The 27,675-nt window shown below is 50.7% G+C and overlaps 1 protein-coding gene across 1 annotated transcript in view; it reads left to right on the top strand.

Annotated features, from left to right (window-relative positions):
- LOC138492324 (clustered mitochondria protein homolog) overlaps nt 1–27,675 on the top strand; it is a 1,100,229-nt gene that overhangs the window by 800,781 nt on the left and 271,773 nt on the right. Inside the window, exons 17-18 of the mRNA XM_069619372.1 lie at nt 2,277–2,361; nt 2,491–2,644. Of these exons, the coding sequence (XP_069475473.1) occupies nt 2,277–2,361; nt 2,491–2,644 (239 nt within the window). The remainder of the gene's footprint in view (nt 1–2,276; nt 2,362–2,490; nt 2,645–27,675) is intronic.

Genomic DNA, 27,675 nt, shown 5'->3' on the forward strand with positions numbered 1-27,675 from the left:
ACATTTCAATCTCGGATGGTCTATAGGAGGACAAATTAATTAATGAGCTCTGCTGTTCCTGGTTACTCGGGGTTCGTAATCCCAAACCTGCATGTCCTAATCTAAATAAAACGGCCGGCGTACCTCTGCCCCTTTGAAACGTGTGAGAGTTTTGCAGCCTACGTCTGTTGGTATTGCCGCAGCCGAAGCCCCCTCTCTGTGACCTCACACTTGGTTCATTGACAAGAATGTCTTCATCAGAACTGTGTGAGGTATACGACGTATTGGTAAATCTTACATTCTTTTTCTGTTGTCTTGGAGCCCCATCGTACTGTTGGTCAGGTACATATCTGTCCTGTGTATACCGGAAAGCCTTTTCATGGGTAAAATTGGTAATGTCATTCTTCAACCGTCTAATCCTATCACAGACAGTAGACTCTTTGAAGTCGTTCATTTCTCTAATGATTTCGTCCAGTCTCTTGGTGTAAACCTCTAAATGGACGAGTTTCTTAATCGCCTCTTCCAACTTAATAAGTTCTTCTGCTTTTTTAACAGACATCTCCTTAGCTGTATCAATTATAAGGATGAGCCAATCCCTCCCACATTTGTTTGCGATATAGCTCCACCTTACAATAAATTCTGTATTATCAAGAAATAGTCTTGGCTCATCACGAACCACGAGACCTTGGGGTAAAACCCCATTCCTCTCGTACTCTAACATAGTACCGTGGAGCTCTGTGCGAATCGACCTTTTCTTAAGTTGGAATAACTCATTCCAATTACTGATGTTAGTTAACGGCGAACTATCTCCATCATTAGAGAAAAGAGAAGACCTAGCCAAAAGATCTGCTACATATTTCTCGTCATAGCTGCGAGTTTTATCTGCTGCCATGATCAACACAACGTGATCCACACAGCCTAAAAAAACAATTTATTCTATACGCTCTGTGTCCAACCACGGTGTCCCCAATCCGCAACACAGTGTCAACCACAGTGGTGTACCTATCTAGGTGGATATACAATCCCACGGATATCAGCCGTGCAATAACAATAACAAACAGAAGCAACAAGGGATACCAGGTATATCTGTATTGTGATCTATCCTGGAAAGAACCAGTATATATACCTAAAAAAATAAAAAGAAATACAAAAAAATAAAAAAAAAATATCACAACACCATGGTAGTTAAAACGAAACCATTGCCACCAGCCATTCAGTTAGGAAAGGGTAACATAAAAATGTTACATGAGAAGCTAGACAAAGGGGATACTAGGTAGCCACTCCAGCATCCTATTGTAAGATGGTGTGTGCTGGTGTCTAGAAAGTTACAAAGGTAAGTAAAGTTAATTTCACTTTACTGCTCTGGGAAACAGCAGTTTATCCCAGAGAAGGTATTTAAACCTTGGGGAAATGTAACAGACCTCCCTGTGCCACTGCACTGAAGGTGCTGTGTGACACAATGTAAACGATGATGCCTATGGAGTTTGTCAGGCTCCATAACCAAAAGAGAAACAAAGCTCAGAAATCACATTTAAAATACATGTGAGAGTGGGAAAAAAAGGGTCTCACTCTCTCGGGGTTAAAAAATCAAGTCCTCAAAATCCAGCAACGTTGCTGGTGGTCTCTAAGGTGAAGGGAATTGGCACATTTCTGAGAATTCTCCCCAACACTGCTATGCATTCGTTATTCATGAGCATGTGACTCCAAGCCAGACCCCATGCTGGAGTAGGTTTAAGTTACTTACCTGTAACTATTGTTCTCCAGCATAGGTCTGGCATGGATTCATGCCCCTCTGACCCCTCTGTGGCTCTTCTTGGTCATACTGCCACTTTAAGTGTTTACCAAATCTGAAGATGGCTGCCAGAGAGGAGGATTAGGGAGAGGACTGTCATTGAATGGGGGCATTATGACCCGGAGGACAGTGATTAGTCTAAAGGAGAAATACAGTTTGAAGTGAAACTTTTTCTTTCACTGAGCATTCCGAGCCTGACAGGGAATATTCAGGAGCACGTGAATCCATGCCAGACCCATGCTGGAGAACAATAGTTGCAGGTAAGTAACTTAAACCTTCTTTCAATTGTATCATAGATGAGACATTTTGAAATAGTCACTCCTATAGTAAGGGTGACATTTTAACCATATTATAATTCTTGGAGCCAGCACGTTCATGACCTTTAGTAATTTTCGAATTCTCTATCTTTACATGGACAGACTGCATTTTGATTGCTTTTTGAAAAGCACATTGTGCAGTGACTTGACATTTTATGAACCTTTTGTTTAAATTTTTGCTTTTGCAGTGATGGAGCGGACCAGCTTGTTAAGGACTTCAGCCTGCAGAAAATGACGCTTCTACGTGAGTTCTGTGTCAAAGCCGGCATACAGGTACAATATTCGATATTTTTAATCCAAAAACAAAACTGTCGTTTTGATACATGTGAGATGCATGTTTTTTTGTAAACCCCTCCCTGTTATTCATATCCCAAAACAAATTATTGATCTTGGCTTCACTAGATTCTACTGCGAGAATACAACTTTGAAAGTCGTCATAAGCCTGCAGTCACAGAAGAAGACATCCTCAACATGTTTCCTGTTGTCAAGCATGTTAATGTGAATTCAAAGGATGCAAACCAGTTGTTTCAAACAGCAAAAATTAACATCCAACAAGGTAGGTGTTTGCAAAAAACATGCAATTTAAAAAAAGGAAAACATCTCATGGCCACTTTGCGTTAGACATAGCACTGATGGTCAAACTAATCTTCTCTGTGGTTATGTATTACTGGTGGCATTGTGGCATTAGAACTAGTAAACACTCAGTTCTAATTAATAGGGATAAAACGTACCACAATCATTATAAAATGCCTCAGAATAACATCTAGAATGCAGCGGCATGGAAAGGGCCTTTGCGGCTAGTCATTTGTCATCTGAATGTTTTAGGAAGCAGCAGCTGGTTATGATTTTGACCATTTGGAATACCAGCCCAGAATTGGTCTTATTTTCCATAGTAATTAACACCATTTTCAATCAGTATTTTATTCTTTACTTGGGATCACCAGTTGTAATTCAGTTGCTGATAGTCATAATGCGCTTGTCATAAATGGTTATTTCCCCACCAGGTGTAACCACACATACCATTTTACCATGTGGTGGTAGATTCTGCCTCCTACAATTTGACGTACTTTGCATCCAGCTGTAATGGTCATTTACACCAGTCGTAATAATGCTTTCCTCTCTATAATGAGCTGAAATGTGTGCATTAGAATGGAGTGCTCTTCCACCATGTTCAGAGGTGTGCCCCATGTCACGTGACCAGCCCGACTTCCAGCTTTCTGCACCAAATGATGGCTAACCCCGCCTCTTTCAGCTTTTGCTACCAAACAGTGACTTCTTAAATGATTGTTTTTGTCCGCTCTTGTAGTACTCTTACACTAGGCTCTGAAGAGTGTCCCTGGCCATATGACCAACACTCAGCTTTTCATTCCAAACTGTTACCGCTTCATACAGCTTTCCCTGCCAATGGTGACTAGTTGAGGACTTAATTTATTTTCCCTTCCCATACAGTGCTCTTCCACCAGGCTCGGAGGAATTTCTCTGGTCATGAGACCAGCTCTGCCTCCTCCTTCAGGTGCCCCCTGCTCTTCCTTACATCCAGTCATCTCTCAGCATCCTTGTCACATGTGTACTCTAAGGATGAAGACCAGGACATAGTCTGTGTCTATAAGGGCCTGGACAGTAAAAAGGGCTGGAACCCCTGCCTTTCAGACATCAGGCAGACGTTACAATGTGTATTCTACAGCCACAGACCTTTTCCACACCTTTCAAAGACAGGCTCACAAACACTCACCACACCAAAACGTGCAGTAAAGCCTCTTAATCTTACTCACGCACCTGTATTAACGTTAGTTGTTGGGTAAGAATTAGTGCAGTCCAACTGGTGTGGGACCACACAATACCGATCTCCTTGGTATTAGGTAACCCACCATTTAATATAGGCCTGTACTTCACAAGTTGATAGTGTGACTGAGCAGCTAGGCTCATCTTAAGAGGGGTAATGCGAGCTGTAGAGCTGTTCAATGAAACTAGTAAATACAAGTATCAAATTAAACACTTACACACTTAGTTATAATACATTATTTATTTATACACCAAGATATTTAACACATTCTTTAAAAAGCAGTTATTAGTTGTAACATTAATCCCAAGTTAGGATTCAATTCAAAAAGTGAACAATGAAGCAGGCGAGTAATTCATTCATATGTTACACATGTTCCAGCACCCGGAGGTGATGTTGTTTGGGGTCATTATAGTATTTAGTATCAATTTTGCAATATTGAGTTTTTTAGGAAGGAAGGGTTAGGGTAAGATCACAACAGACTGATATGTTATGAGAACAGTCTGATTCTCCCAAAGGGATGCAGGCAGTAAATTATCCCAGTATTAAAGTGTTCAACATTTAAAACCTGTAAGGGAACAAGCACTGCCAAAGACAATAGCTTCATAAGGAGGCCTTTAGGGAGCCAGGACAGCCAAAGGCAATTGTAAAGTTCTGGTGCTCTTCTTAGAAAATTGTTCTTAAATAGTCTGTGTTCAAGAGAGAAATCACAACAACTCAAGAGGAGTCACCTTTAGAAAGCACAAGCTGTAAGGCCAACGCAGGTTAGCTGAGGTCAACTTGGTTTTGGGTTAAATCACACTGCCAAATGTAAGAAGCACCCCAAATGGCAAAAGGATAAAATACCCCTAGCCCCACAGTACCTCGAGAATGAAGAAAGTGGTCCAGCTGGTTGCCTTCACGATGCAATGCAGTAGACTCTTGTTCCTGGTCCTTGGTCGTGGTGACGAAAGGGAGGACGTCTGGCGGGCTCCTGCGGCAGCACTCGAGAGAGGGACTCTGCAGCAATGGATTGCCTTTCATTCAGCGGCTCTTTGTGGTTTTGTCTCTTTTTTTTCTCAGCGCCAATGAAGAACGAAAAGCTCTGGTTAGGATTTCCTTGATCCCTCTGTCCTGGACTCTGGTGCAGGGACTCTGAACACAGATGTCTTGCTTCTGCAGGGTCCACTGGATGCCTACGAAGATCTGGCCAGATTCGAACTTTGGAAGACAATGCACTCACAAGTGGTCGTGGTAGCCCGCGTATTGGCTTCTGCAGCCTAGGGAGGTTTCAGCAATGTGGTGGTGCTGCTGTCTTCTTCTCTAGTCTTCTGCTTCGTCTTCTGTCCCAAAACCTCACTTTTTGTGCAAGTTCCCCTTTATTCACAGCCCTAGGCTGTCAATTGCTCAGCGGGGTGGTTATCCTCCAGGGCAGCCAGCTGCCCAATAGGAACTGGTTTCACTCAGGCACACCTAGAGACAAAGAACAGGAATGTTTCGGGACCCTCCCTCACTTCCTGCCTTTCCAAACACACTGGAGCCTTGGCTGGCTTCAGGGCTGAAGCCCACCAAAGGAAAACTATACAAATGACTCAAACCTAATGCAAACAGAGTAAAGGCCTAGAAGAAACTAACAAGAAATGGCTAAGGCTATATTGAGAAAATGGTCACCCTTGGGTGCAGCACTGCAGCTGAGGTAACAGCCTGCAGATACATGTCACTAGGTAGTAAAAAATAAACCACTGCCACCAGCTATTCAAGTGAGTTAGTGTAACAAAATGTTACATGAGGAATGGGTTTTAGGAATTACTAGGTAATCCCTCAGGACTCCACATAGGGCGGGGTGTGCTTGACCCATACAGTAAAGGTAAGTAAGACATGGGTCATCATACTATTCTTGGGAACAGTAGTTCACCCAAGAAAATGTAGAGAAGTGCAAGGGATTGTTCACTGCCACTGCACAAAAGATGCTGTGTCTCACAATGCAAAAGCAGATACCTATGGAGTTTACCAGACTCCATAAAACAGTAAGGAACATGGAAAATCATGGTCAAGAAAACACATGAGTGAATGAAAAAAGGTCCCACTCAGGAGTAAAATGCAGGGGGAATGAGAGAAGCAGGCCGAAAAATATGTCTGGCGTTGCTGTTGGTACTCTTGTTCAGAAGATAATTGCCAGGCATTTCGGTGCTGGACTGCCCTTGGGACAAAGACTTATATGTAGTGGAAATTCCTCTTTTGTGAAAGGATGGTGAGCTAATGACTCTGGTTGAGACTCTAACCTGGGATATAGGCCGGTAGTAGAGAAACACCCAGAACCCCCCCTTGTTTTTGCATATTAAGTAGCTTTGGGTTTTCACCCTAAATTACTAGGGTAATCCAGGCGTGGAACCCTTGCTCACTGTTATTAGAGAGGCAACATTATTACATGGAACCTACACAGTACATATTGATTAACTATCAATTTAAGTTACAATTGACACGTGCAAAGTTGCAAGGTCTGTATTTTGCATCAAATTGAACATTCATCCGTCACAAAGTAAATCATTTAGCATACAGCACACTTGCCATCCTCACTTGCATTAATATAATGTAAAATTTAGCTTAGCTTAGATTGTGTCTTGTGTTTCCATTCTCCCTTTGTGACGGATGACCAACCGCTTCCAAAGACAGATCTCAGTAACAAACGTGGCATTCCTAGGTAAGCTTTCAATATAGTGAATCTTAACACTTGTTTGTGGATATTCAGCACATTTTGGCCTTCAAATTGTTAGTGCTGTGGATTCAAGAAAGCATAACAATGCGACCCTTCATCCAGTGCTCACAGCGTGTCGAGGGAGTTTCTTTTTGGGAACACATGCCACAAAATTGAAGAATGTTGATGGCAAGCTGTGCAGTGAAAAACAATAAAATATTTCAAGTATCCCACATATGAAAATATTTCCTTCCATTTATACAGTATCAATGTGCCTGTTCCCACAACATGTACATAGTCTTTCAAAGATGACCCTAGGCGAGGTGCAGACCGGCTCGGATTTCCCTATACTTTAGTAGGGCAATGCCTAAAAACAAATAAGATGTTTGGGGCAGTTGTTTGGGCCAAAGTGAGCCACTTCTTTTCTGAAATAAACAGAATTGGAATACAAAAGCGGTGGGTTAATATATAGTGACGGTACGAATGGAACGGAGGGTGGGCGATATGCGATTTCGCACCAGGGTTGGGTGGACTGTTGCAATGTGCAACACATGCAATGAGCAACAATAAAAAGAAAAGTTTACATCACTAACATTCCAGCATGCCTCGAATGACTGCCGTTTTGAAAGGCTTACTGGCTTCTGTGTATATCTATTCTAGCAGTCATATTGATTTCTGCATTGATGCATGCTTGCCTGGTTTTTCTCCAAATGTGGGCCATAGGCGCATGTTCATAGTGCACATTGGCAAGACCTATTCCTTCGCTCGTTATTTCACTGATGGCTAACACTGTGGCACATCAACCTTAGGCCTATTGCTATCTGCAACCGCTTAACATGATTCCTACTATCCAGCGAGGTTAGAGTTAATGTATTTATTGATTATTTGTAAAGCACCTATACAATAAATTGTGTTTCAAGGCGCCACAAGACAAAAAAGGGGGGATGGCAGGGAAGAAAAAAACCATAACAGTCCTACTAGGCCTGTGTCATTCGGATCATGCAAGAGCAGTAACAAGAAGTGCATGGGGGATGGAGGAGGGAGGTGTGTTCGGCGAAGAAGAGAAAATGTTGGGGGGCGCTGTTGAGCGCCGAACAAGATGGCCGCTTGAAAGCCACTCTCCGCGGCAGGCAGGTCGCAGGATCCTTTTTTTGGCACCTTCTTGCATCTCCACTCGACTTTGAAGGGCACGACGTGATCACTGATGCTCCGGTCTTCATCTTGCCCGAACCCCGACGCGAAACGGTGTCGGGGGCCCTGACATCCCGATATCCCCGTGCCCCTCCCCCACCAGCGAGGCGGCTTCGAGCCGGCGCCCAGCCCCGGCTGTGGGACGCGCCGGGCCTCTATGCACCCCAGTGCCGCCATTCACTCTGGCGAGGATCCCCACCCACCCCTGCTGAGGCTCGCCGTTCGAAGAGGCCTCCCCCGGAGCCCTGATCCTGCATTCTTCCTTTGACCGCTCCCTGCCGCCGAGGGGGGGTGGCACATACGGCTGCGGCCGCGGCGCGATCCGACGCCGCCTGGGAGGGCGCCCTCGGCCCGGCCCTTCCTGGACCGTGGTCGTGCTCGCCGGGGGGCCGACTGTTGGAGGCCCTCCCCCCACCCCCCTCAAGGAGACTCAGGAGACTCCGGAGAAGGGGTTGAGCTGCGGCGAACCCCTGCCTACCTGATGCGGCGCTCCCCCGCCGACGCACACCGCGGGGCCCTGGGCCCAATAAGGTACGTGGTGCGTGGAAGGGGGCTGCTGCTTCACTCCCCCCCCCCCCCCTGGGTCGCCCCGCGGCCTGAGCGCTGGTGGTGCCCGACTCTGGTTCATACGGGGCATACGTTGGATGCTGGTTACTCCGCCCGACACAGTCGACTCAGGTGTCCCCCTGCTCCGTTGATTGGACTGCATTCGTGTGATTGACGCCAGCCACTCACATCTCTACTTTGGGGGGGGTCTCCTGGCCTGGGGACTCCCGGGGCCTGGTACGTCCTACATTGCTGGTTCTGAGCCACGGTCTGCCCATTTCATCGGTATACAGGGCTGGGTGGTGCTCTTCCCGACCCCTCCTACAGACTCACCTGGATAACCACATCTGGATCACTGTTCTCATAGCGGCCACTGGGCCCCACCACTTTTAGCCTCTACGTCATTTATACCCGAGGTGCTCGGACTGCGCCTTCCACGCCACCTGGGGCAGGTTGAACCTCCACGGGCTGCACCGGCAGCCCCCAGCCTCACATATACAGGCCCACAGTTGCTGGCCCCCACTGGAAAATTACCTGCTCTACGTCACAACTTGTATACTGCCCTGCGTGTCGCAGGGTCTGAGTTCCCCACACCTTCCTTTCTTGAGCTGCTGGGTTTCCCCCCTTACTCCATTGGAACGCCAACATCGCCAGGATGACCAAGGGGGCCGCAAAGAAACAGAGCTCCATCAATATGTTTGCGAAGATGCCGGTGAGATCGCCAGAGGAAACCACCGAGCAGGCTCCCACTGCGTCATCATCCGCCACAGCCCCGGAGTCTCAAAACATGATGGACTTTATCCGGGAGGGCTTCACCGCACTCCACTCAAAACTAGATGACATGAACGGCACTATATCCTCTATCAAGGCCCACATTGAGAAGACAGACACCCGGGTGGCGGAGGTCGAGACAAGGGTGGGCTCCGCTGAGGATGCATTGGGTACCCTGCGCTCTGAGGTCGTCGCTCTATCCAACCGAGTCCTTGATGTGGAAAAGAAGAACGAGGACTTGGAATCCCGATCAAGGCGCAACAATCTCCGCATTATTGGTGTTCCCGAGAATGAGGTCCATGAATCAATGGAAGACTTCGTCGAACACACATTACTGACGCTCCTCGATTCACCCAAACTCTCCCCGCAATTCACCATAGAGCGTGCACACCGAGCCCTGACGGCTAAACCCAAGCCTGGCGCTCCTCCTCGGCCCATCATAGCCAGTGTGCTGAATTTTCGTGACCGCGATGCCCTCCTCAGGGCCGCGAGACTCAAGGGTGAGCTCTTACTAGGTGGCGCAAGGATCCATCTTTACCCAGACTTCTCGATGGCCGTCCAGCGTGAACGCAAGACTTTCCTAGCGGTAAAGCGCAGGCTGCGTGACCACTCAATTAAATACGCCATGCTCTACCCCGCCAAACTTCGCATAGAACATGCCAACCGGGTGTTGTTCTTCACACTTCCAGAAGAGGCCTCTAAATTCCTGGACGAACATTTCCCACGCTGATCCCCCCCCACCCCCCCTCTGTTCTTGGCTCTACAGCTATCCTTCAGCCCCGTCGGGGAGGGCCCAGGCCCGGCCATCACCCTGTACTGGAGTCACACTGGTTTTCTATTCTGTGACCTGCTTAGATTGTCTCATTTTTACGAATATGTGCCACGTCAACATGTGCAAGGTCCAAGTTACGTGCAAACTCCCACTGTCGGCACATTTTGTTTCATTTGGACCGGCCGCCGCCCGGAGAGACGCGACGAATCCGGCCTACAGGCCCCTAGGCGGTGATGCCTTTGGTTTGGTTTTGGTTGAGGGTTTTGGGATTGCCATCCCTTGGTTTGGGGGAGGGATGTGGGTGGGGGTGGGACATGTTGGGGGTTATGTTACAAAAAGCTTGGCGTTGGCAGCAAGGACGGACCGCGAGGCGGTACTCAATGACTGTTACTGCAGGGCTGCTAAACTGGCCCATTGGTTACTGACATTTTCTCTGATACAATCGCCCCTGCATCAATGTCTGGGAGTGACCTAACTTTCATGAGCTGGAATGTACGGGGGTTGGGTAATTACAAAAAGATGAGGCAGCTCCAGCTGCAGGCTGAACGTCATGGGTCCAAGGTTCTTTTTTTACAGGCAGGAGACACATGCCCGCACGGAACAGTGTATAAGATTTGCCAAATCATGGGGCCGCCACATATTCTCCACCGATTTCTCTTCCCAAAGCCATGGGGTCATGACTCTCATTCATAAGAGTCTCAAGTTCACTCTTATCTCCTCACAAATAGACCCTCAAGGCAGATATGTACTGCTTCATGTTACACTTCAAAATAAGGAGATAGTCCTGCTGAACATTTATGGTCCTAATATAGATGACCCAGACTTCTATGCACAGGTCACTTCCCTTCTCGATGGCTTCCCCCTTGTCCCCATCCTCTGGGGGGGTGATTTCAACACAAATTTTGATATAGCCCTCGACAGATCTGGGTCCAGGACCCGTCAACTGTCCAGAGCAGCCTATGCTGCACTATCATCCCTACCCCGTCTCGCCATGGTTGATGCATGGAGGTTCTTCTACCCGGATTCCCGTGTCTATTCTTTCTACTGTTCAGTCCACGATTCCTATTCCCGTATTGATAGATGGGTGATCTCCAACGAATTGGTTAAGAATGTCATACAGCCAATGATCCTCCCCGGAACCCTGTCCGACCACTCTCCTGTGACCGTCTGTCATGATCACTGCTTCCAAGGAGCCAGGACCAGCCCAACGTCCTTGGAAGCAGGCCCCTAACCCTAATCCTAGGCACCAGCCGGTCCCCACAGGGACCTTTTGGACCATGTCCTGGCGCCGGTGGCACCAGGCTCATCAGAATCATCGGTCCCGGCACTGGAAGCGCCGGGCTCATAATATGTGTGCAGATGCTTGGGTGGACTTACCTGCAGCAGACCATGCTGCTTACTTACCAGCCTCTTAGAAGTCCTCTGTGAACAGGGACTACTTTCTTACCTGGGTGGGGCAAGCTCCACTCCCTGGATTCAGCACTGGAAAGCTTCTGGAACTGGAACTCTTTTCTTACCTAGGCGGGGCCGTGGAGGAAGACGCCTCATCACTCCAAGGCTATTTAAACCACACCCGATAGACGAAACGTGCTTCGCGTTATTCTGCATCTGCAGCAGAACGCTCACCGAGTCTGTTCCAGCCTTTCTTCTTACGATCCTGAATCTGCAAGAGTCATACTCACCATTCCTGCATTCTGAATCTGCAAGAAGCATACTCACCATTCCCGCATCCGGTTCACAGCAGCACCTGCAGAGACAAGAAACAGCAGGTTAGCAAGGCAGCCTTATCTCGCAGTGCTACTCACCTGATCCATCGGCTGCGGTCATTTTCGGCACGCTGTACCTCCGCCTGCGAAGACAAAAGCATTGTCACTACTTACCGGCACTCCGTGAATTCTGGATTTCTTCACACTGCATCGCCGCCTGCGGAGATAAAAGCATTGTATCTACTTACGGACATTCCGCGGACTCCGGCGCTGCAAACCAACTTCTGAAAGACAAAAGAAGAGACATTAGACAGGTATTTACTTACGCCCATCGCGCTCTTCGCAATAGAACGCCTGTTCTTCAGCACGAACTACGCTGCAAGGAAAAGACAGTTGGAACGCTTGCATTTACTCACGCATTTCCAGGCGCTTCACTCCATCTTCCTCAAGAGTCCTGCAAGACAAAAGGGAGAAAAGCATTATACGAAGTCCTGTTCAATGTTAACGTGCCTTGCACCTAAAGACTATAAAGACTAAAAAGGTGTCTGGAAACTCGCCGCTCGTGCAGTTAACGACGGTAACAGTCGTCTGAGTCCAAGAGGCCTATGTTTCACCAGTGAAGGAACTGGCAACAGCGCCCTGCACCAGACGCAGATGGAGAGCCCAGCATTCACCTATCTAAGGTGAGCACGTTGACCTGGGGGCTCTACGGAGAGGTAGAGAGAGGAAGAGGGACATTGAACAACCCAGCCCATTAACCCCCATATTCTTTCACCTGCAGAAACCTCACCCTACGAGTTCGACACACAGTGCAAAGAGGTTCGACCCCAGAAGCCCATCGGGTTCTGCACATCACCTTTCGAGTCACAGACACCTTCCTGCCAAGATCAGCGCCTCCGTGGGAATCAGGTGAGCGTTACACCATCACCATAGATTGGGGGCCGGATCCTGGCCGTATTCGACGTTGGAGGTTGAAGCCTCTCTCCCATCTGGCCTGGAGTTTTGTTCTGAGCTCGAGGTATCTATTGAGGTGTTCTTTGAGACAAACACAGGCTCGGTAACATCGCAGGCCACTCTATGGGAGTCCTTCAAGGTTTATATCAGAGGGATAGCACTGTCGAAGGAGAATGGTGTCCTTAAGTCGATCCGTAGAGACCTCGCCGAGAGCGAATCTAAATTATCGATCCTTGAGGCTAAATGCTCACTTCACTCCACTCCTGGTACCCTGGCGGATATCGGGATGGAGCTGGATACGTTCCGATCCCTTGTGGAGCACGAACACATTTTTTAGATAATCCTGGCATGGCGAGGAGATACGGGAATGGTGAGCGCCCGGGCCGTTTTCTGGCGAGACTTATCCGTCACAAGACGGGGTCCCTGCATATACTTGGGATTGAGAGACATGACGGCTCCCTGGCTGTCACCTCACAGGACATCAATACAGAATTTTTTACATTCTACAAAACCCTATATTCCAACTCTGATGAGGTGCCAGCGACGGAGATCGATTCCTTTCTTGATGCCCTCCCTTTGTCGACTTTGGGTTCCCTCGATTCCCCACTTACACTGGAGGAGCTCTCTGATGCGGTGGACTCCTTATCCTCGGGGAGGGCCCCTGGCTCGGATGGTATCCCAGTTGAATTTTATAAGCGTTATAAACTACTATTGCTCCCTCACCTGTTGGCTCTCTGGGAGGAATCGGTGGAGGCCGGTGTATTTCCCCCTTCACTCCGCGAAGCCACAATTACAGTATTACTTAAATCTGGTAAATCCCCCTCGCAATGCAGCTCATACCACCCGCTCTCACTTATAAATTGCGATGTCAAAATATACGCCAAGGCACTGGCACTCCGGTTGGCTCCCCTTTCATCCCTGGTCGCTCCACTTCTCTGAACCTAAGGCGTCTCTTTAATATAATTAACAGAATAAATCCCGAGACACATGCAATAGTGGCCACGCTTGACATGCAAAAAGCGTTTGATTCGGTTTCATGGAGGTATTTGTGGCGGGTCCTCGAGAGCTGTAAATTTGGTCCCTCATTTCTCTCCTGGGTTAGGTTGCTCTACTCTGATCCTGTGGCTAGGGTCTGCACCGACTACCGGTGCTCGCCTCTCTTTGAGATCGCCAGGGGGACAAGACAGGGCTGCCCCTTTTCTCCCCTGATTTTTGCTATAGCAATAGAGCCCTTCGCCGATATGCTTCGCCAAGTCCATGCACATAGAGGTCTCCGCACTGCGGGCCAGGCGGACATAGTATAGTGTCCCTATATGCTGATGACGCACTGTTTATACGCTCCCCCTCCATCAACTTACCCCCAATACTGGAAGACGTCATACATTTTGGCCGAATTTCGGGCCGTAAGGTGAATTGCTCGAAATCTACACTCTTCCCTCTTACGGAGTGCACTCTCCCCCCTCCTGACACCCAGGGGTTCATATGGGCTCGGTCTACTTTTACCTACCTGGGCATTGAGGTAACGTGCCATCAAGTGCTGACTTTTGACGAGAACTACCAAAAGTATCTTACACATTTGTCATCTAAAGTCCTAGTCTGGGACAAACTCCCGATATCCCTCGCAGGCAGGAAAGGTCTACTGAAAATGGTTGTGTTGCCCCAGTTACTCTACAGGTTCACCAATATCCCCTTGTGGCCGGGGGGGGGGGTTCTTCCGTGAACTGACCCGCACAGTCAATTCCTTTCTTTGGCACTCAGGTGCTGTCCGCCTTAAACTGGATACCTTGTCTACCCCTATGGCTTACGGGGGCTTTGGTGCCCCTGATCTCCTTAAATACTGGCTGGTATCCCAAATTCAATATACATCCTACTGGTTTAACGCAACGGACCCTCCCACACACGTTAGGCTCGAGAAACTTGCGGTCTGCGACCGTGACATTCGCTCCCTAGTGATACAACCCGCCCTTCTGGCGCTGGACTCACAGAGCCCGGTCGCCTGCACATCCCTGGCATTGGCTAAAACATGGAAACTGACCGGCACTGCTTACACCTTCCACGGTAACCTCCCTCTCTGGAACTTCCTTCCGGGGGTACCACGGGTGCCACTGGTCATGGTCCGACGCTGGGCTGAGGCGGGATATGAGTTGCTGCGTGATGTTTGATCAGGGTATATTTGTTGAATGGCCCGACCTCCCATTGTCTTTAAGGGAGAGGCCAGTGTGTATGGCTCCAATATTCATCCCTTCGCAGGATCCTTAAACGTAACTACCAGATGTTTCCGGCATTACCTCCGAACGACCCCATCATCGAGGAACTCACCTTCCCCTCACCTACGAGAGGTAAAATATCTAGACTATACACTATGCTGCAGTCCAGATCTATTCCAGACTTCACCAAACTGAAGCGGGCGTGGGAGGCGGACCTGAGTGTTGAAATGTCTGATGAGCGCTGGGGACACACGTGTGAACGCATACACCGGGTGTCTCTCAACTCCCGCTTCAAACTGATTCAGTTTAAAGTTCTACATAGGTTCCACTACACCCCGGTCAGATTGCACCGTATGTCCAATGATCACCCCTCTGGCTGCCCTAGATGCTGTCAGGATGCTGCCGATTACATTTGCATGATCTGGTCCTGTCCCCACCTTTCACAGTTTTGGGAGGCAGTCTGTTCGACAGTGTCTGCTATGCTCGATCCCTCCCCGGTGGTATGCCTCTTCCACGACCTCCCGGGCCTCCCCCGGAATTCCAAAAAACTAGCTGGCCTCGGCATGCTCCTTGCGGCACGATCCATCCTACTTTGCTGGCTTCGTCCCTCGCCTCCCACACATGCCCAATGGTTAAGAGCGGTCACGTGGGGCCTCTGACTCCGAGGAAGCCTGGTCTCACCTACAGCCCACCCATTCTAGGCCTAGGAATATCTGGCTCAGATTTCGATCTTATATGTCAGACCTGAGTGCAACTCCGGACACATCTCCCCCAGCTACCTCTCCCCACCGGCCCGGGTCCTCGCCCCTATCATAGCTCTCCTCTGCTCATGTTATATAAATGCCCAATGGTTGTGTTTACCTGTGATGTAACCCCTGTATGACTATATTGTGTATATCTGTATTCATATTGTACCTGCCTGGCGCTGTTCGCCTGTTTTTGCTGCCACGCTGAATGAATAAAAAGAAGTTTTTTAAAAAAAAAAAGAGAAAATGTTAGGGAGGTGCAGGGCAACAGGAGGTATACAAGTGCAGGGGGAGGTGGAGGGGAAGAAGAGGGCCAATGGGACTAGGAAAGTGCTAAGGGGATGACCTCCAGCCACCGGGCGCCAGTGGAGATATTTTGGGGTTTGCAAGATGCAATCCTTAAGCTTGAGGCCAAGGAGAAGTCTCGCAGTCCTATTCTGGATTCGTTGTAGGGGGGAAAAGGGAGGGTTTTTAGCAGATTTCCAGCCTGGAGAGGACCAGAGCTCTGGAGACATTGAGTTTCTGTATATCTGCTGCTCCAATTTTCTGCTTAGATTCTTCAACTGTTGTTAGTTAATTACAAACAGAGCTCAAAATTAGGATTGGATAAACATGAATTACAAGCAGTGCCTGGGTATCCAGCAGTAACCGGTCACCAGGAACTACCACTGGGATACGGAGCGAGTTTATAGCGTTAAATTAGTTGGCCTGAGGTGCCAAAAGTAGCTCTTGGTAGCTGATGGTTTTAAGCTCACCAGTATCCTACATTTGATTTGATTCACATACATAATAATCAGACTGACATTATTTATTCTAATATTTCTCCAGCATGGGGTCTGGCATGGATTCTCATGCTCATGAATATTCCCTGTCGTCAGGCTGGGAATCCCTGGTAAAGAAAAAATCAGTTTCCTAACTGTCTTTCTACTAGTAACCAATCACTGGTCTCTGGGTCGTACTGCGTCCAGCCAATGACTGCCCTCTACCTAAGCCCCTCCTCTGGCAGCATCTTCAGATTTTTACCACACGTTCAAGTGTTGGGAGTCCCCGTGCTATAGCTCTTGAGCTTTTACTGCGTTTTGCGATTTTTCAAGGAGTTTACTCTCTTTTATTCGGTCAATCGAGCCTCAAGCTCCACCGATTCTACTTCCGATCAACGGGGACCAGTTTCGGAATTTTCTATGCCCCTCAAGGGCGAGTTTTCATTGAGTTTCGCTTCTTGGAGGATTCCGGAAGATCTTTGAGGCCTACCCCGCGTGGACATGGCCCAGGACAAAGGAAACACGACGCCCGAATCCAAGCTTTTCAGGAGCTGCCCTGGATGCGGATTACAAAATGTCTTCAAGGAAGATGAGCACTCTCGGTGCCTCTACTGCCTTCACGACGACAAATCACACGTGGAGAAGGACTGTGCGTTTTGCAAGAATATGTCAGAACGGACAATGCAGGATCATCGTACTCTACTCACCAACTGGCTGGAGGGGAAGAGCCCAGCAGGAGGAGGAGGAGGAGGAGGAGGAGAAGTCTGAGCAGTCTTCTAAGACCTTCTAGGGCGCTCCGGTGACAGGGGCCCAACAAAAGGCAAAAGACATCGGTCAGGCTCCTCGGCTGCCAGGCAGGGCGCATTGTCACAGACACCGTCAACCACAAGCTAACTCTCTGGCTCGGTGAAGAGGAAGTCGGAGAACCCGGGTAAGCTTAGGGAGAAGCCCCGGTCGATCCCGACAGAGACAGCCGAGGGGGAGCGTGGCGGTGACCCTCCCCTCAAGGTGAAGGCCTTAGACACGCCCAAGGTCGTGAAGGCCCTGATTGACCCAGCTAAAGCCTCGATTGAAGGAGTCGTGGCGGCCCTGGTGAAGCTTGCGGAGGCTATCCCAGCGGAGACGACCTACGGGCCTAGAGTTCCCCTGCCACCACAGAGGGAATCCTCTTTTCAGCCTATCGATAAGACCCACATGAAACACTGGGCAGAGAAAGAGAGGGGGGCACGGTAGCCATTACGGACACAGATACCACCTCTGAAGATGAGCTGGCAAAGGTCCTGGACAAGAAGTTCGAGGAGGTCCGGTCCTGCGGGAGGGATCCCGACGAGGCGGACGAAGAAAGCGACGGTGGTGCCGACAAGGAGCTGCAGGCCATGGAGGAGACAGAGGATCCTACTACCCAACCGTCGCTCCCGTTGCAACCGGTGCCTATGCCACAAAACAACTCGGGAGCGATCTTGATGGCTATTCAAGCCTTGTGTGCAGAGATGAGGACAAGGTTGCCCTTACGGGAAGCCCACCGAGCAAGCGGAAGCGAGTCCATCCCCCTTTTCAGCCTTCACAGCCTTCTCAGCCCTCACCTCCTTCCCCTCCACCGAGGGATGAGACGGGAACAGAGACGGCAACGACGGGGATGGACGACGGAATGGATCTCCCTTCACCACCTCCTTGGGCCGACAAGATCGTCTCTTTCCACGCCATGATCGCCAGGGCATCCGAGCTCTTCCAGCTCTGCCCCGAAGAACAAAAGAAGGAAGGTTTCCTCTACCAACGGCTGAAGGCCAAGAGGAAGACTGTCTTCTCGGTCCCGTTACTGGATGACATCTGGGACGAGGGGCTAGCGCTCCTGAAGAACTCGTCCACGGCCCCTGCTAAAAGAGACCGGTATGAGAAGAAGTACTGGGTGTCATGATCTCTGCTTCCAAAAGGTCAGGGTTTTCCCAACTCCCTTGGAAGCAGATCCATAACCCAGGTTCCGAGTGCCAACCAGTCCCAATTGGGACCTTTTGGACCCAGTCCTGGCGCCAGTGGCACCAGGCTCATAAATATGCCCAGTCCCAGCGCTGGAAGCGCCGGGCTCATAATGCTTGGGTGGACTTACCTGCAGCAGACCATGCTGCTTACTTGCCTGCCAGTTGAGCCTCTGATCCTCTTCTGTTTGGAACTACTTTTCCTGTTGGGTGGGGGCAGGAGCCACTCCCTAGATTCAGAACACTGGAACTCTTCTGGAAAGCAGGAACTCTTTTCTTACCTAGGCGTGGCTGTGGAAGGAGACACCTAAGCACTACAGGAGGCTATTTAAACCACACCCGATGGATGAATCTTGCTTTGCGTTATTCTGCATCCTCTGCAGCAGAACGCTCATCGTGTCTTCTGCATCTGATCCTGGGCCTAAGGAAAAAGGCTTACCATCCTGAATCCAGTCTTCAGCAACACCTATAAAGACAAGAAAGAACAGGTTAGCATTACGGTCTTCAGTGACAGTTCTTCACTTACCTGGTCCATCGGCTGTCACCAACGCCTCGCGCTGCATTCCGGCATCTGAAAGACAAAAGCTTACCAACTCTTCGCACGCTCCGGAGGCCTTCGGCGCTGCATCCCGCATCCGAAAGACAAAACAAGGTGCGTTTAAAGACATTGGGGAACTTTAATACTCACGTGCCATTACTCTTTTCCACATCTAACCCAGTGGGTATTCCGGCACCCTGCAGCCGCTCCGAACTTGTACCTGCAAAATAAAAAGACAGTTAGAGCGCATCGTGAAGCAGGCAACAAGCGCTTACTTATGTGCTTCCAGGCGCTTCTATTCATCACACGTGCTCCATCTTCAACTCACTTCAGCCCGTCATCCGCCATCGCCGGAACCCTGCAAAACAAGAGACATCATTACTAAAGACTTTTAAAGACATTAGAATTACTCGAAACTTACCGTTCGTGCAGTAAACGACGGACAGCAGTCCTCTGAAGTCAAGAGGCCTGCTCCCCTTATCCAGTGAAGAAACTGGTTACAGCACCCTGCCCCGAGGCAGATGGAGAGCACGGCGTTCACTTACCTAAGGTGAGAGCGTTAACCTTTGGGGTTCTACAGGAGAAGAGAAAGGGAAGAAGAGAGAGACATTCAATAACCCAGTTCCTTAATCCCATATTTTCTATCTGCAGACATGTTACCCTTCGAGTCAGACATACAGTGCACAGAGGTCCAGCCCAAAGAGCCAGCCGTGTGTTACACATCACCTTTGAAGATACGGTATACGCCCAGTCAAGACCGGCGCCTCTACGGGAATCAGGTGAGTGTTACACTGGGTCCCAGACTCCGCCCCTATGTGTCTTGGGGCACAGCCGTCCCCGGACTCCGTGCTCTCTGCGGCGGCCAAAAAGGCGGCGGGGGCGACGACTTCAACATCCCCGCCGGACGGCGAGGGGAAGAAGCTGGGCACCATGGGATGGCGGGTAATCTCGGTGGCGACGACTATTAAGGCGCCCAACGCCCTCACGATCATGGCATGCTACGACAGGGAGCTGTGGTTCAAGATCGCTCCCTTGGTGGACTTCCTCCCGGACGACAAGAGGGCCGGGGCTCTGGAAATCTTACAGGAGCGCGAAGTGGCGTCGGACCACGCCATTACAGTGGCCACGGACATCGCCGACACTAGCTTTCGTCAAATGGGCACCAGCGTTTGCCTTCGCCGGCGCGGTTGGCTCAAGCCCAGCGATTTCCATCAGGACGTGCAGACCAGTGTTCTGGACATGCCCTTTGACGGGAACAACCTGTTTAGCAAGACAGTGGACGAGTCACTACAGGCCATCAAGGCGGACACCAAGACAGCTCGGGCCTTGGGAGTTCTTCAACAACGGCGGCTGTCCTTTCGGAACACCGGAGGCAAGCAAGGTGCCTCCAAAGTATTCGGCGGCGGTTCCTCGTCGTATCGCCAAACGGCCTGCTCCTCGTCGCAGGAGGCCTAGAGAGGACGCGGCAAGACAGGAGGATCCCATCGTCGTCGCCAAGGCGGGAAGGCAGCGATGAATCAGGACTCCCACCTGAGCTCCCCGGTGGGAGGCCGGTTGGTGAAATTCGTCAGCATGTGGGAGTCCATCTCCACCGACCGTTGGGTGCTGGATGCCCTGGCCTGCGGGCACACTCTGGAATTCCAAAAGAGGTGTCCCCATATTCCACCCATGGCCAGGAAGGAAAACCACATCCCTCAACTGCTGCTGGAGGTATGGGCGATGATCAGAAAGGGAGCCATCGAGCTCGTACCAAAGAAGCTCCGGGGCTCCGGAGTGTACTCGCAGTACTTCCTATGTGGAAGAACACCGGCGGTTGGCGACCCATCCTGGAACTTTGTCGTCCAAACAGGTACATCAAGTCCCAGAAGTTCTGGATGGTCACCCTCCAGCATGTGCTGGGACAGACTTCCTATTGTTGCTGGACTTGGAGGATGCCTACTTCCACATCCCCATTTTAAGAGGACATCGAAAATTCCTACGATTTGTGGTCCAAGAGCGACACTATCAGTTCAAGGCCCTTCCCTTCGGATTGAAGTTGTGTGGTGGCGCTGCTGCGCCTGCAGGGGATCCCCGTCTACCCCTACCTGGACGATTGGCTCATCCGAGCAAGGTCAAGAGAACTTGCCGTCGATCATACAGCGAAGACCGTCCAACTGCTCACGGATCTGGGGTTCTCTATCAACTTCGCGAAATCCCACTTGGTACCGTCGCAAGTCGCCCTGTTCCTGGGAGCCAGGCTCGACAGTGGTGCGACTTGCTTCGCCGTTGGAGGGAAGGACGAAGGCCATCCTGGGCAGGGTACAACGGCTGTTGACAATGGAGGTGGCCAGGGTGAGGTCCATCAAGCCCTTACTCAGCATGATGTCCTCGTGCATCTACCTTGTGCGCCTATGCAGACTGCGGATGTGACCGCTGCAGGAGTTCCTCGTTGCCCGTTGGATGCAAGCGGCGGGCAGCTTCCAAGACAGGATCTCACTCAACGAGACTTTCAGCCATGCGATCCGGTGGTAGGGGCACCTGCGCGCATCTGATGGCGGGCATGGAATTCCAGACCCGGCACATCAGGAAACAGTGACGACAGGTGTCTCCTTGGATGGATGGGGAGCTCAAACCGGAGTTTTCCACACAAGAGGCCTTTGGCTCCCAGGGGAGAAGTCACTACATATCAATGTCCTGGAGCTCCGAGCCTTGTTCTGGGCCCTTAGGTCGTTCCTTCCATCCCTCGAGGGCAAGGTGGTAAGAGTCTTCACCGACAACACCACCACGATGTTCTACATCAAGAAGCAGGGGGGCACCAGATCTCCAGCCTTATCCAAGGAAGCGCAGGATTTGTGGCACTGGGCGGTCGCCCAAGGGATGTTTCTGGTACCCTTCCATCTGGCAGGAATCACGAACACCATCGCGACTCAGCAGGGAGCTGCGCTCGTGCCACAAGTGGGAGCTGCGGCAGGATCAAGTGGATCTCCTATTCTGACGATGAGGCAATCCCCAGATCGACCTATTTGCGACGGCGACGAACGCCAAGTGCCGAAAGTTCGCCAGTAGGTTTCCCCAGCCAGGGAGCATGGGCGATGCCTTCTCATTCCCTGGGAACGGCTGTTCCTGTATGTGTTCCCGCCGTTGCTGCTGCAACTCATCAGTCAATTCAGACGGTCCCGGTGCAAGATGATCCTCGTTGAACCTGCGTGGCCGAGGCAGATTTGGTTCTCGGACCTTCTGGACATGTCAGCGTTCCCCTCCCCCCCCCCCCCCGTCAAACTGCCGACGGACGCGGATCTTCTCGCCAGGGAAGGAGGCACCATCCTCCACCACGACCCGTGGTTGCTGAACCTGCAGGCCTGGCTCCTGCAGCACTAGAGTTCGGAGGATAATATATTCCGGCGGACTTCAAGGAGGTGCTTGCAAAGGCCAGAGCGTCCTCTACTCTCAAGTGCTATGGACACAAATGGAAGAGGTTCTCCGTCTGGTGCCGTGCACAGAAGATTAACCCTCTGCGGTTTACGGCCCCTCAAGTGCTGCCGTACTTGCTGTCGCTGGCCAAGGCGGGGCTGGCACATGCCTCCATCAAGATCCATCTGGCTGCTATCTCCCGCTACACCAGAACTCCGGGGCGGTCATCCCTGTGGTCTTATCGCCTGGTGAAGGAGTTCATGAAAGGACTGTTCCGATCGTTCCCTCCGATGAAGGCTCCGTTTGAGCCTCTGCATTCGGCACTGTTGAAGTTCCTTTCGTGGAGGACAGCTTTTCTTGTGGCCATCACCTCCGCACGACGAGTGGGAGAGTGGGAGAGATCCAGGCCCTCTCCTGTAAACCTCCTTCTGATGCTTGTTAATCTGCTTGAAATCACATGCTGTGCATATGGTCCGTCATCCAGTGGTAACCGCGGAGTATTGCATCTCGTCTTTCGGGGGACCGAAAGGGGATGTCAGCATAGGCGTGTCTGAAACACTATACCTATTGTGACGTGTGTAGTACCCAAAATCCCTCACGCGCCACGGTCCCTCAGATTGTTTTTTTCCACCCAGATAACTGGTCGCCCTGTAGCGGAGGTCTTCATGAGACATTGTTCATCTTACCGAATTGTCGGTTTATTCCCGTTAAGTCACTTCGCCCATCAAGAATATCTTTGACGAAGACTCCAGGGGAATAGTCTACGGCTGTGGGTTCCGCGCCTAAGATCCGGCATTCGGACTTCCACGTGGCCGGGGCTTCTGGCCGGCCTACACAGTAGGGAGAGTGCGCTCAGGGTTTGCCATACTGTTATAGCTTTCCTCTTTTCCACTGCTTTCCTTTTTGGTCTGGTCACCCTTCCCTTCTGCTATGGAAAGGACTCCATTTAGATTCTGCCCTGTGTGTAGGGTCAGATATCCGTGGAAAGACGAGCACACGTCGTGTAACGCTTGTCTCCCCCCTAGAGCACGACGAAAAGCGGTGTTCGGCGTGTAAACTCCTTAAACTTAAAACCCTTAAGGAGCGCCGGTTGAAGCGGTGGGCCGCCTACGGTATGTCACGCATGGAGCCTCCCTCCCCTGCCGCGACACCAGCCGAAAGTGACAGGGTACATTGGATGACCAAACGTCCAACGCGGACGTTATAGACCTTGAAGCGGACTATTCTAGGGCCGCCACGCCCGTCCCCGACCCTTCCTGGCTCGACTCCGGTCTTGCTACAGGGACCACACCCGGCGACAGGGGCGTACAATCGCACCGCACAAAGCACACAACCCAAGCGCCCTCCTCGACGAATTCGGCGAAGGCCAAAGCGCCAACGGGTCCGCCGGAAACTTCGGCGGTGCCCACAGATCGGTCTGATCTGAAGCCTTCCCCGCATCCGCAGCAGCGCATGACGACTGGGCATAACAAACATAACAAGGGCGCTACTCCCCAAACTACACGCGCCGGAGTTTCGGTACAAGAAACTTCGACGGATTCCAAGGTTTCCAAGGCCCCTACAGGCCCGAAAACTACGAGTAGGCCTCTACCCGAGAAGCCATCCGCTGGCCCTTCTGGAGCCGCGGAAGACATTTTCACTGCCGACACATCCTCGGAGGCGTTGTCTCCCGAAGATTCAGTGACTATCCGTAAGAGCATTAATAGGATTGCGACGGCGGTGGGCGTGGTACCGGTTATGGGCCAATCCGCCAAAAGGTTTTCCACGGATTGGATCCCGTAGACTCTTACGAAGAAAGCCAGGTAACCCTCTCAAGCACCCTGAGAAGATCCTTTCAACGTCCTATGACGGAGAATATGGTTCCTACACAGTTAGGTCCATTTGGGTCATCCAAGTGGACCACTGAGCAATTTGAGGGGTGTATGGATCGGGTTGAGCAGTTTTTCAGGGCTTCTGATCAACCTCCGCCGAAAACAAAATTCGGGTAGACCCTAACCCTCAAACACAACACCTAGATGTCCAACACCAAGTTGACTATCAAGATGATGTCCAGATGGACGCGTATAGAGACATCTATACAGAAGAAGAGGAGTCTTCTTTTCCCGACAACTATGGGGAAGATCAAGGAACAATGGACAACTGGGAGAACACCCGGCAGGACGATCACAACTCTATCGTTTGCCTCGACTCTCCCCCATCCACCCCAATTCGTCAAGCTTCCCCGGTGGATGATCAAATGGCTTTCAACACCATGTTGAAAAAAGCAGCAGAATTCTTTAAAATTGCCACGCTTGAAGCCTTGCCCGAGCAGGATTTCACGGAGGACATTATACATAAAAAGCCTCCGGCAAGCCAGTCTATCCCTCTCTTGAGCTCGGTAAAGAGACGGCTGGCTCCTTCCTTACTCACACCTGCTCAGACTAGGGCTGTGAACCCAAGGGTCGAAAAACTTTTCCGACCCTCCCCCACAGACCCGCTTTATATCAAAGGACACACAATCCCAGACTCGCTGGTGGTGACCAACACTCGCAAGAGAGCAGGGGTTCCCCTTGCCACGGGAGAGTCACCCCCGGACAAGGAGTCCAAAAGGTTGTATGCCTTAGGTAAATGGGTTACGTCGGCGGCGACCTATACCGTCCGGATTGCCAATAACACGACGTTACTAGCAAGCTACATCGACGCGCAATGGAACCTACTCCAGGAAGGCCTTCAAGAGGTTCCGGAACCAACCAGAGCCAAGCTTCTCGCCTTTGTCTCGGAGGGCAAACTTGCCAATCAGAATGTGGTAAAGAATACCCTGGACACCGCAGAGACAGCAGGCAGGTCTCTCGCACAGGGTACCCTCCTAAAGAGGCACGCGTGGCTGCGCACGTCGGGCTTCAGGCCTGAGACCCAGGCATCCATTATCAACAAACCCATCGAAGAGGCCAACCTCTTCAGGAAAGCGGTAGACGATGCGTTGGAGACAGCCAAGAAGGAGCACAAGACTATTAAGTCGCTGCACCAAATTTCCCAGAAACCCTCTTCACAAAGGGGCAGTAATTCTCGGCGGTCCTTTCGTGGACAAGCCGGCGCCGCTCAAAACAATTTCGGCACGGGCAACTTCAACTCAAGTCAACCGGCTGCAAGCCCCACTTACTACCCCCAGAGGGGTCAGAAGCGCGGAAAGAATAGAGGCAGAGGCTCCAATTCCAGAGGAGCGTCAACTTCGGGTCATAAATGACCACAAAGTCCAGGTCCCCTCCCATGTCTCACCGGTCGGGGGGCGATTAACATCTTTCCGCAAGGAATGGGAGGAGATAACTTCAGGCCAGTGGGTCTTAAAGAAGGTCGCCCACGGTTACTGCGTGGAATTCGCCCGACCTCCACAGTTCAGACTGCCGAAACATCAACGCCTTTCACCGGAACATCTGCAGATCCTGATCCAAGAGGTGGAAGCGCTGCTGGGAAAGGACGCCATAGAAGCCGTCCCGATTCTTCAGGTAAACAAGGGTATCTATTCAGTGTACTTCCTTGTACCCAAAAAGGATCTCACCATGCGTCCTGTTCTAGAACTGCGCCCAGCGAACAAGTTCATAAAGCCCCAGAGGTTTTGCATGGGTAACACTGCAAGAGGTGATCCCATTGCTAAAACAGGGGGACTTCATGACAACATTGGATATGAAAGATGCATACTTTCATATTTCAATGCTGCCAGCACACAGAAAATTCCTAAGGTTGGTGATTCAGGACAAACACTACCAGTTCAAGGTACTCCCCTTCGGCATAGCGTCGGCGCCAAGGGTGTTTACCAAGGTCCTGGCAGTGGCAAGGGCACACCTGCGCAGACTTTCAGTTCCAGTTTACCCTTACCTCAACGATTGGCTCATCACAGGGGACTCATTCGACGTTTGTTTTTCAAACACCCAAAAAACAGTGGACCTACTGTTCAGCCTGGGATTTTCTATCAACGAAAAGAAATCTAGCTTAGTCCCCAGCCAAGTAAAACAGTTCCTGGGGGCTCTAATTCGTACGGAAGACGGTCTTGTCTTCCCTTCCAGCGAGAGGGTTCAGAACATGCTCTCAGGTTCCTCAGTATGTAGCCAGTCGAGAGGTGACGGTACGCAAAGCTATGCGTTTGCTAGGAATGATGACGTCATGCAAATACTTGGTTCCCCACAAACGGCTGCGCTTGCGTCCCATGCAAGAGTGACTCAACAGCCAGTGGTGTCAGGCCAGCGGACCATGGGAAGATCTGTTAGTGGTCTCGCCAGCCCTCGTTCTCTCTCTGCAGTGGTGGTCGAAGGAGAACCTCTTGAAGGGGAAAACCTTCACCACCCCTGCAGTGGAAGCCACTCTCACGACAGACGCATCTCTCACGGGGTGGGGGCTCACCTGCTTCAGCAGACAGCGCACGGAGTGTGGTACCCTCAGGTAGCGTCCAACCATATAAACCTACTGGAGCTACTAGCAGTGTTCAAAGCATTGAAAGCCTTTCAGGAGAAACTGCAAGGGAAGACAGTGCTGGTCCTAACTGACAGCACAACAGCAATGTATTACCTGAACAAACAGGGGGGCACTCACTCTCCAGGGCTATCCAAGCATTCCCAAAACATCTGGATATGGGCTCTCAAACACAAGATGTTCCTGATATCCCAACATGTTCCAGGGGAACTCAATCTTCTGGCAGACATACTCCGCAGAGATTTTCCTCTGCCAGAAGAGTACGAATGGCGACTGCACAAAGACATTGTATCCAACGTCTTCGCAGAATGGGGGTTTCCAGAGATCGACCTGTTCGCTACTCAGGAGAACGCCCAATGCCAAGATTACGCCTCCAGGTACCCCCAGAACCGATCCAAGGGGAACGGTTTCTGGATAACTTGGTCGGGGAAATTTGTCTACGCTTTTCCCCCCCGACTGCCCTTCTGAACAAGATAGTACACACGATGCACCAGGAACCAGTCACCATGATTCTGGTGGCTCCCATGTGGGCCCGCCAACCTTGGTTGGCGCACCTGATGGAAATGTCCCTATTCCCACCAGTCAAGCTGCCCTGCCCGTACAGCATGTTGTCTCAGGACAGGGGGGATACTCTGCACCCATGCCCACAAACTCTGAACTTGGCAGCCTGGCTCCTGAGGTCTTAAGAGTTTGGACATCTGCAACTCCCTCAAAGATGCATGGACATACTGAGGGAGGCAAGAAAGCCTAACACGCGTTATTGCTATGCCAGCAAATGGAAACGTTTTGTCATCTGGTGCAGTTCCAAAGGCGTCAATCCCACCGATTGCTCGCCTTCACACATTGTGTTATATCTAACCCATTTGTTGGACTCTGGGTTAGTCTTCAATTCCTTAAAGGTTCACCTAGCGGCGTTGTCAGCCTACACCACGTCACAGCAGAAGGTGTTGTGGTGGAAAATACCTGTGATTAAAGCCTTTATGGAAGGGGTTAAAAGAATGTATCCCCCCATCACTCACCCAGCACCTGGGTGGGACCTAAATGTGGTTTTAACTAGGCTCATGGGACCCCCTTTTGAGCCTATGCATAAAGCTAGTCTGAAAGACCTGACCTAGAAGACAGCCTTTCTGGTAGC

The sequence above is a fragment of the Ambystoma mexicanum genome, chromosome 10 (genome assembly GCF_040938575.1).
Source record: "Ambystoma mexicanum isolate Mex_15411 chromosome 10, UKY_AmexF1_1, whole genome shotgun sequence".
NCBI lineage: Eukaryota > Metazoa > Chordata > Amphibia > Caudata > Ambystomatidae > Ambystoma > Ambystoma mexicanum.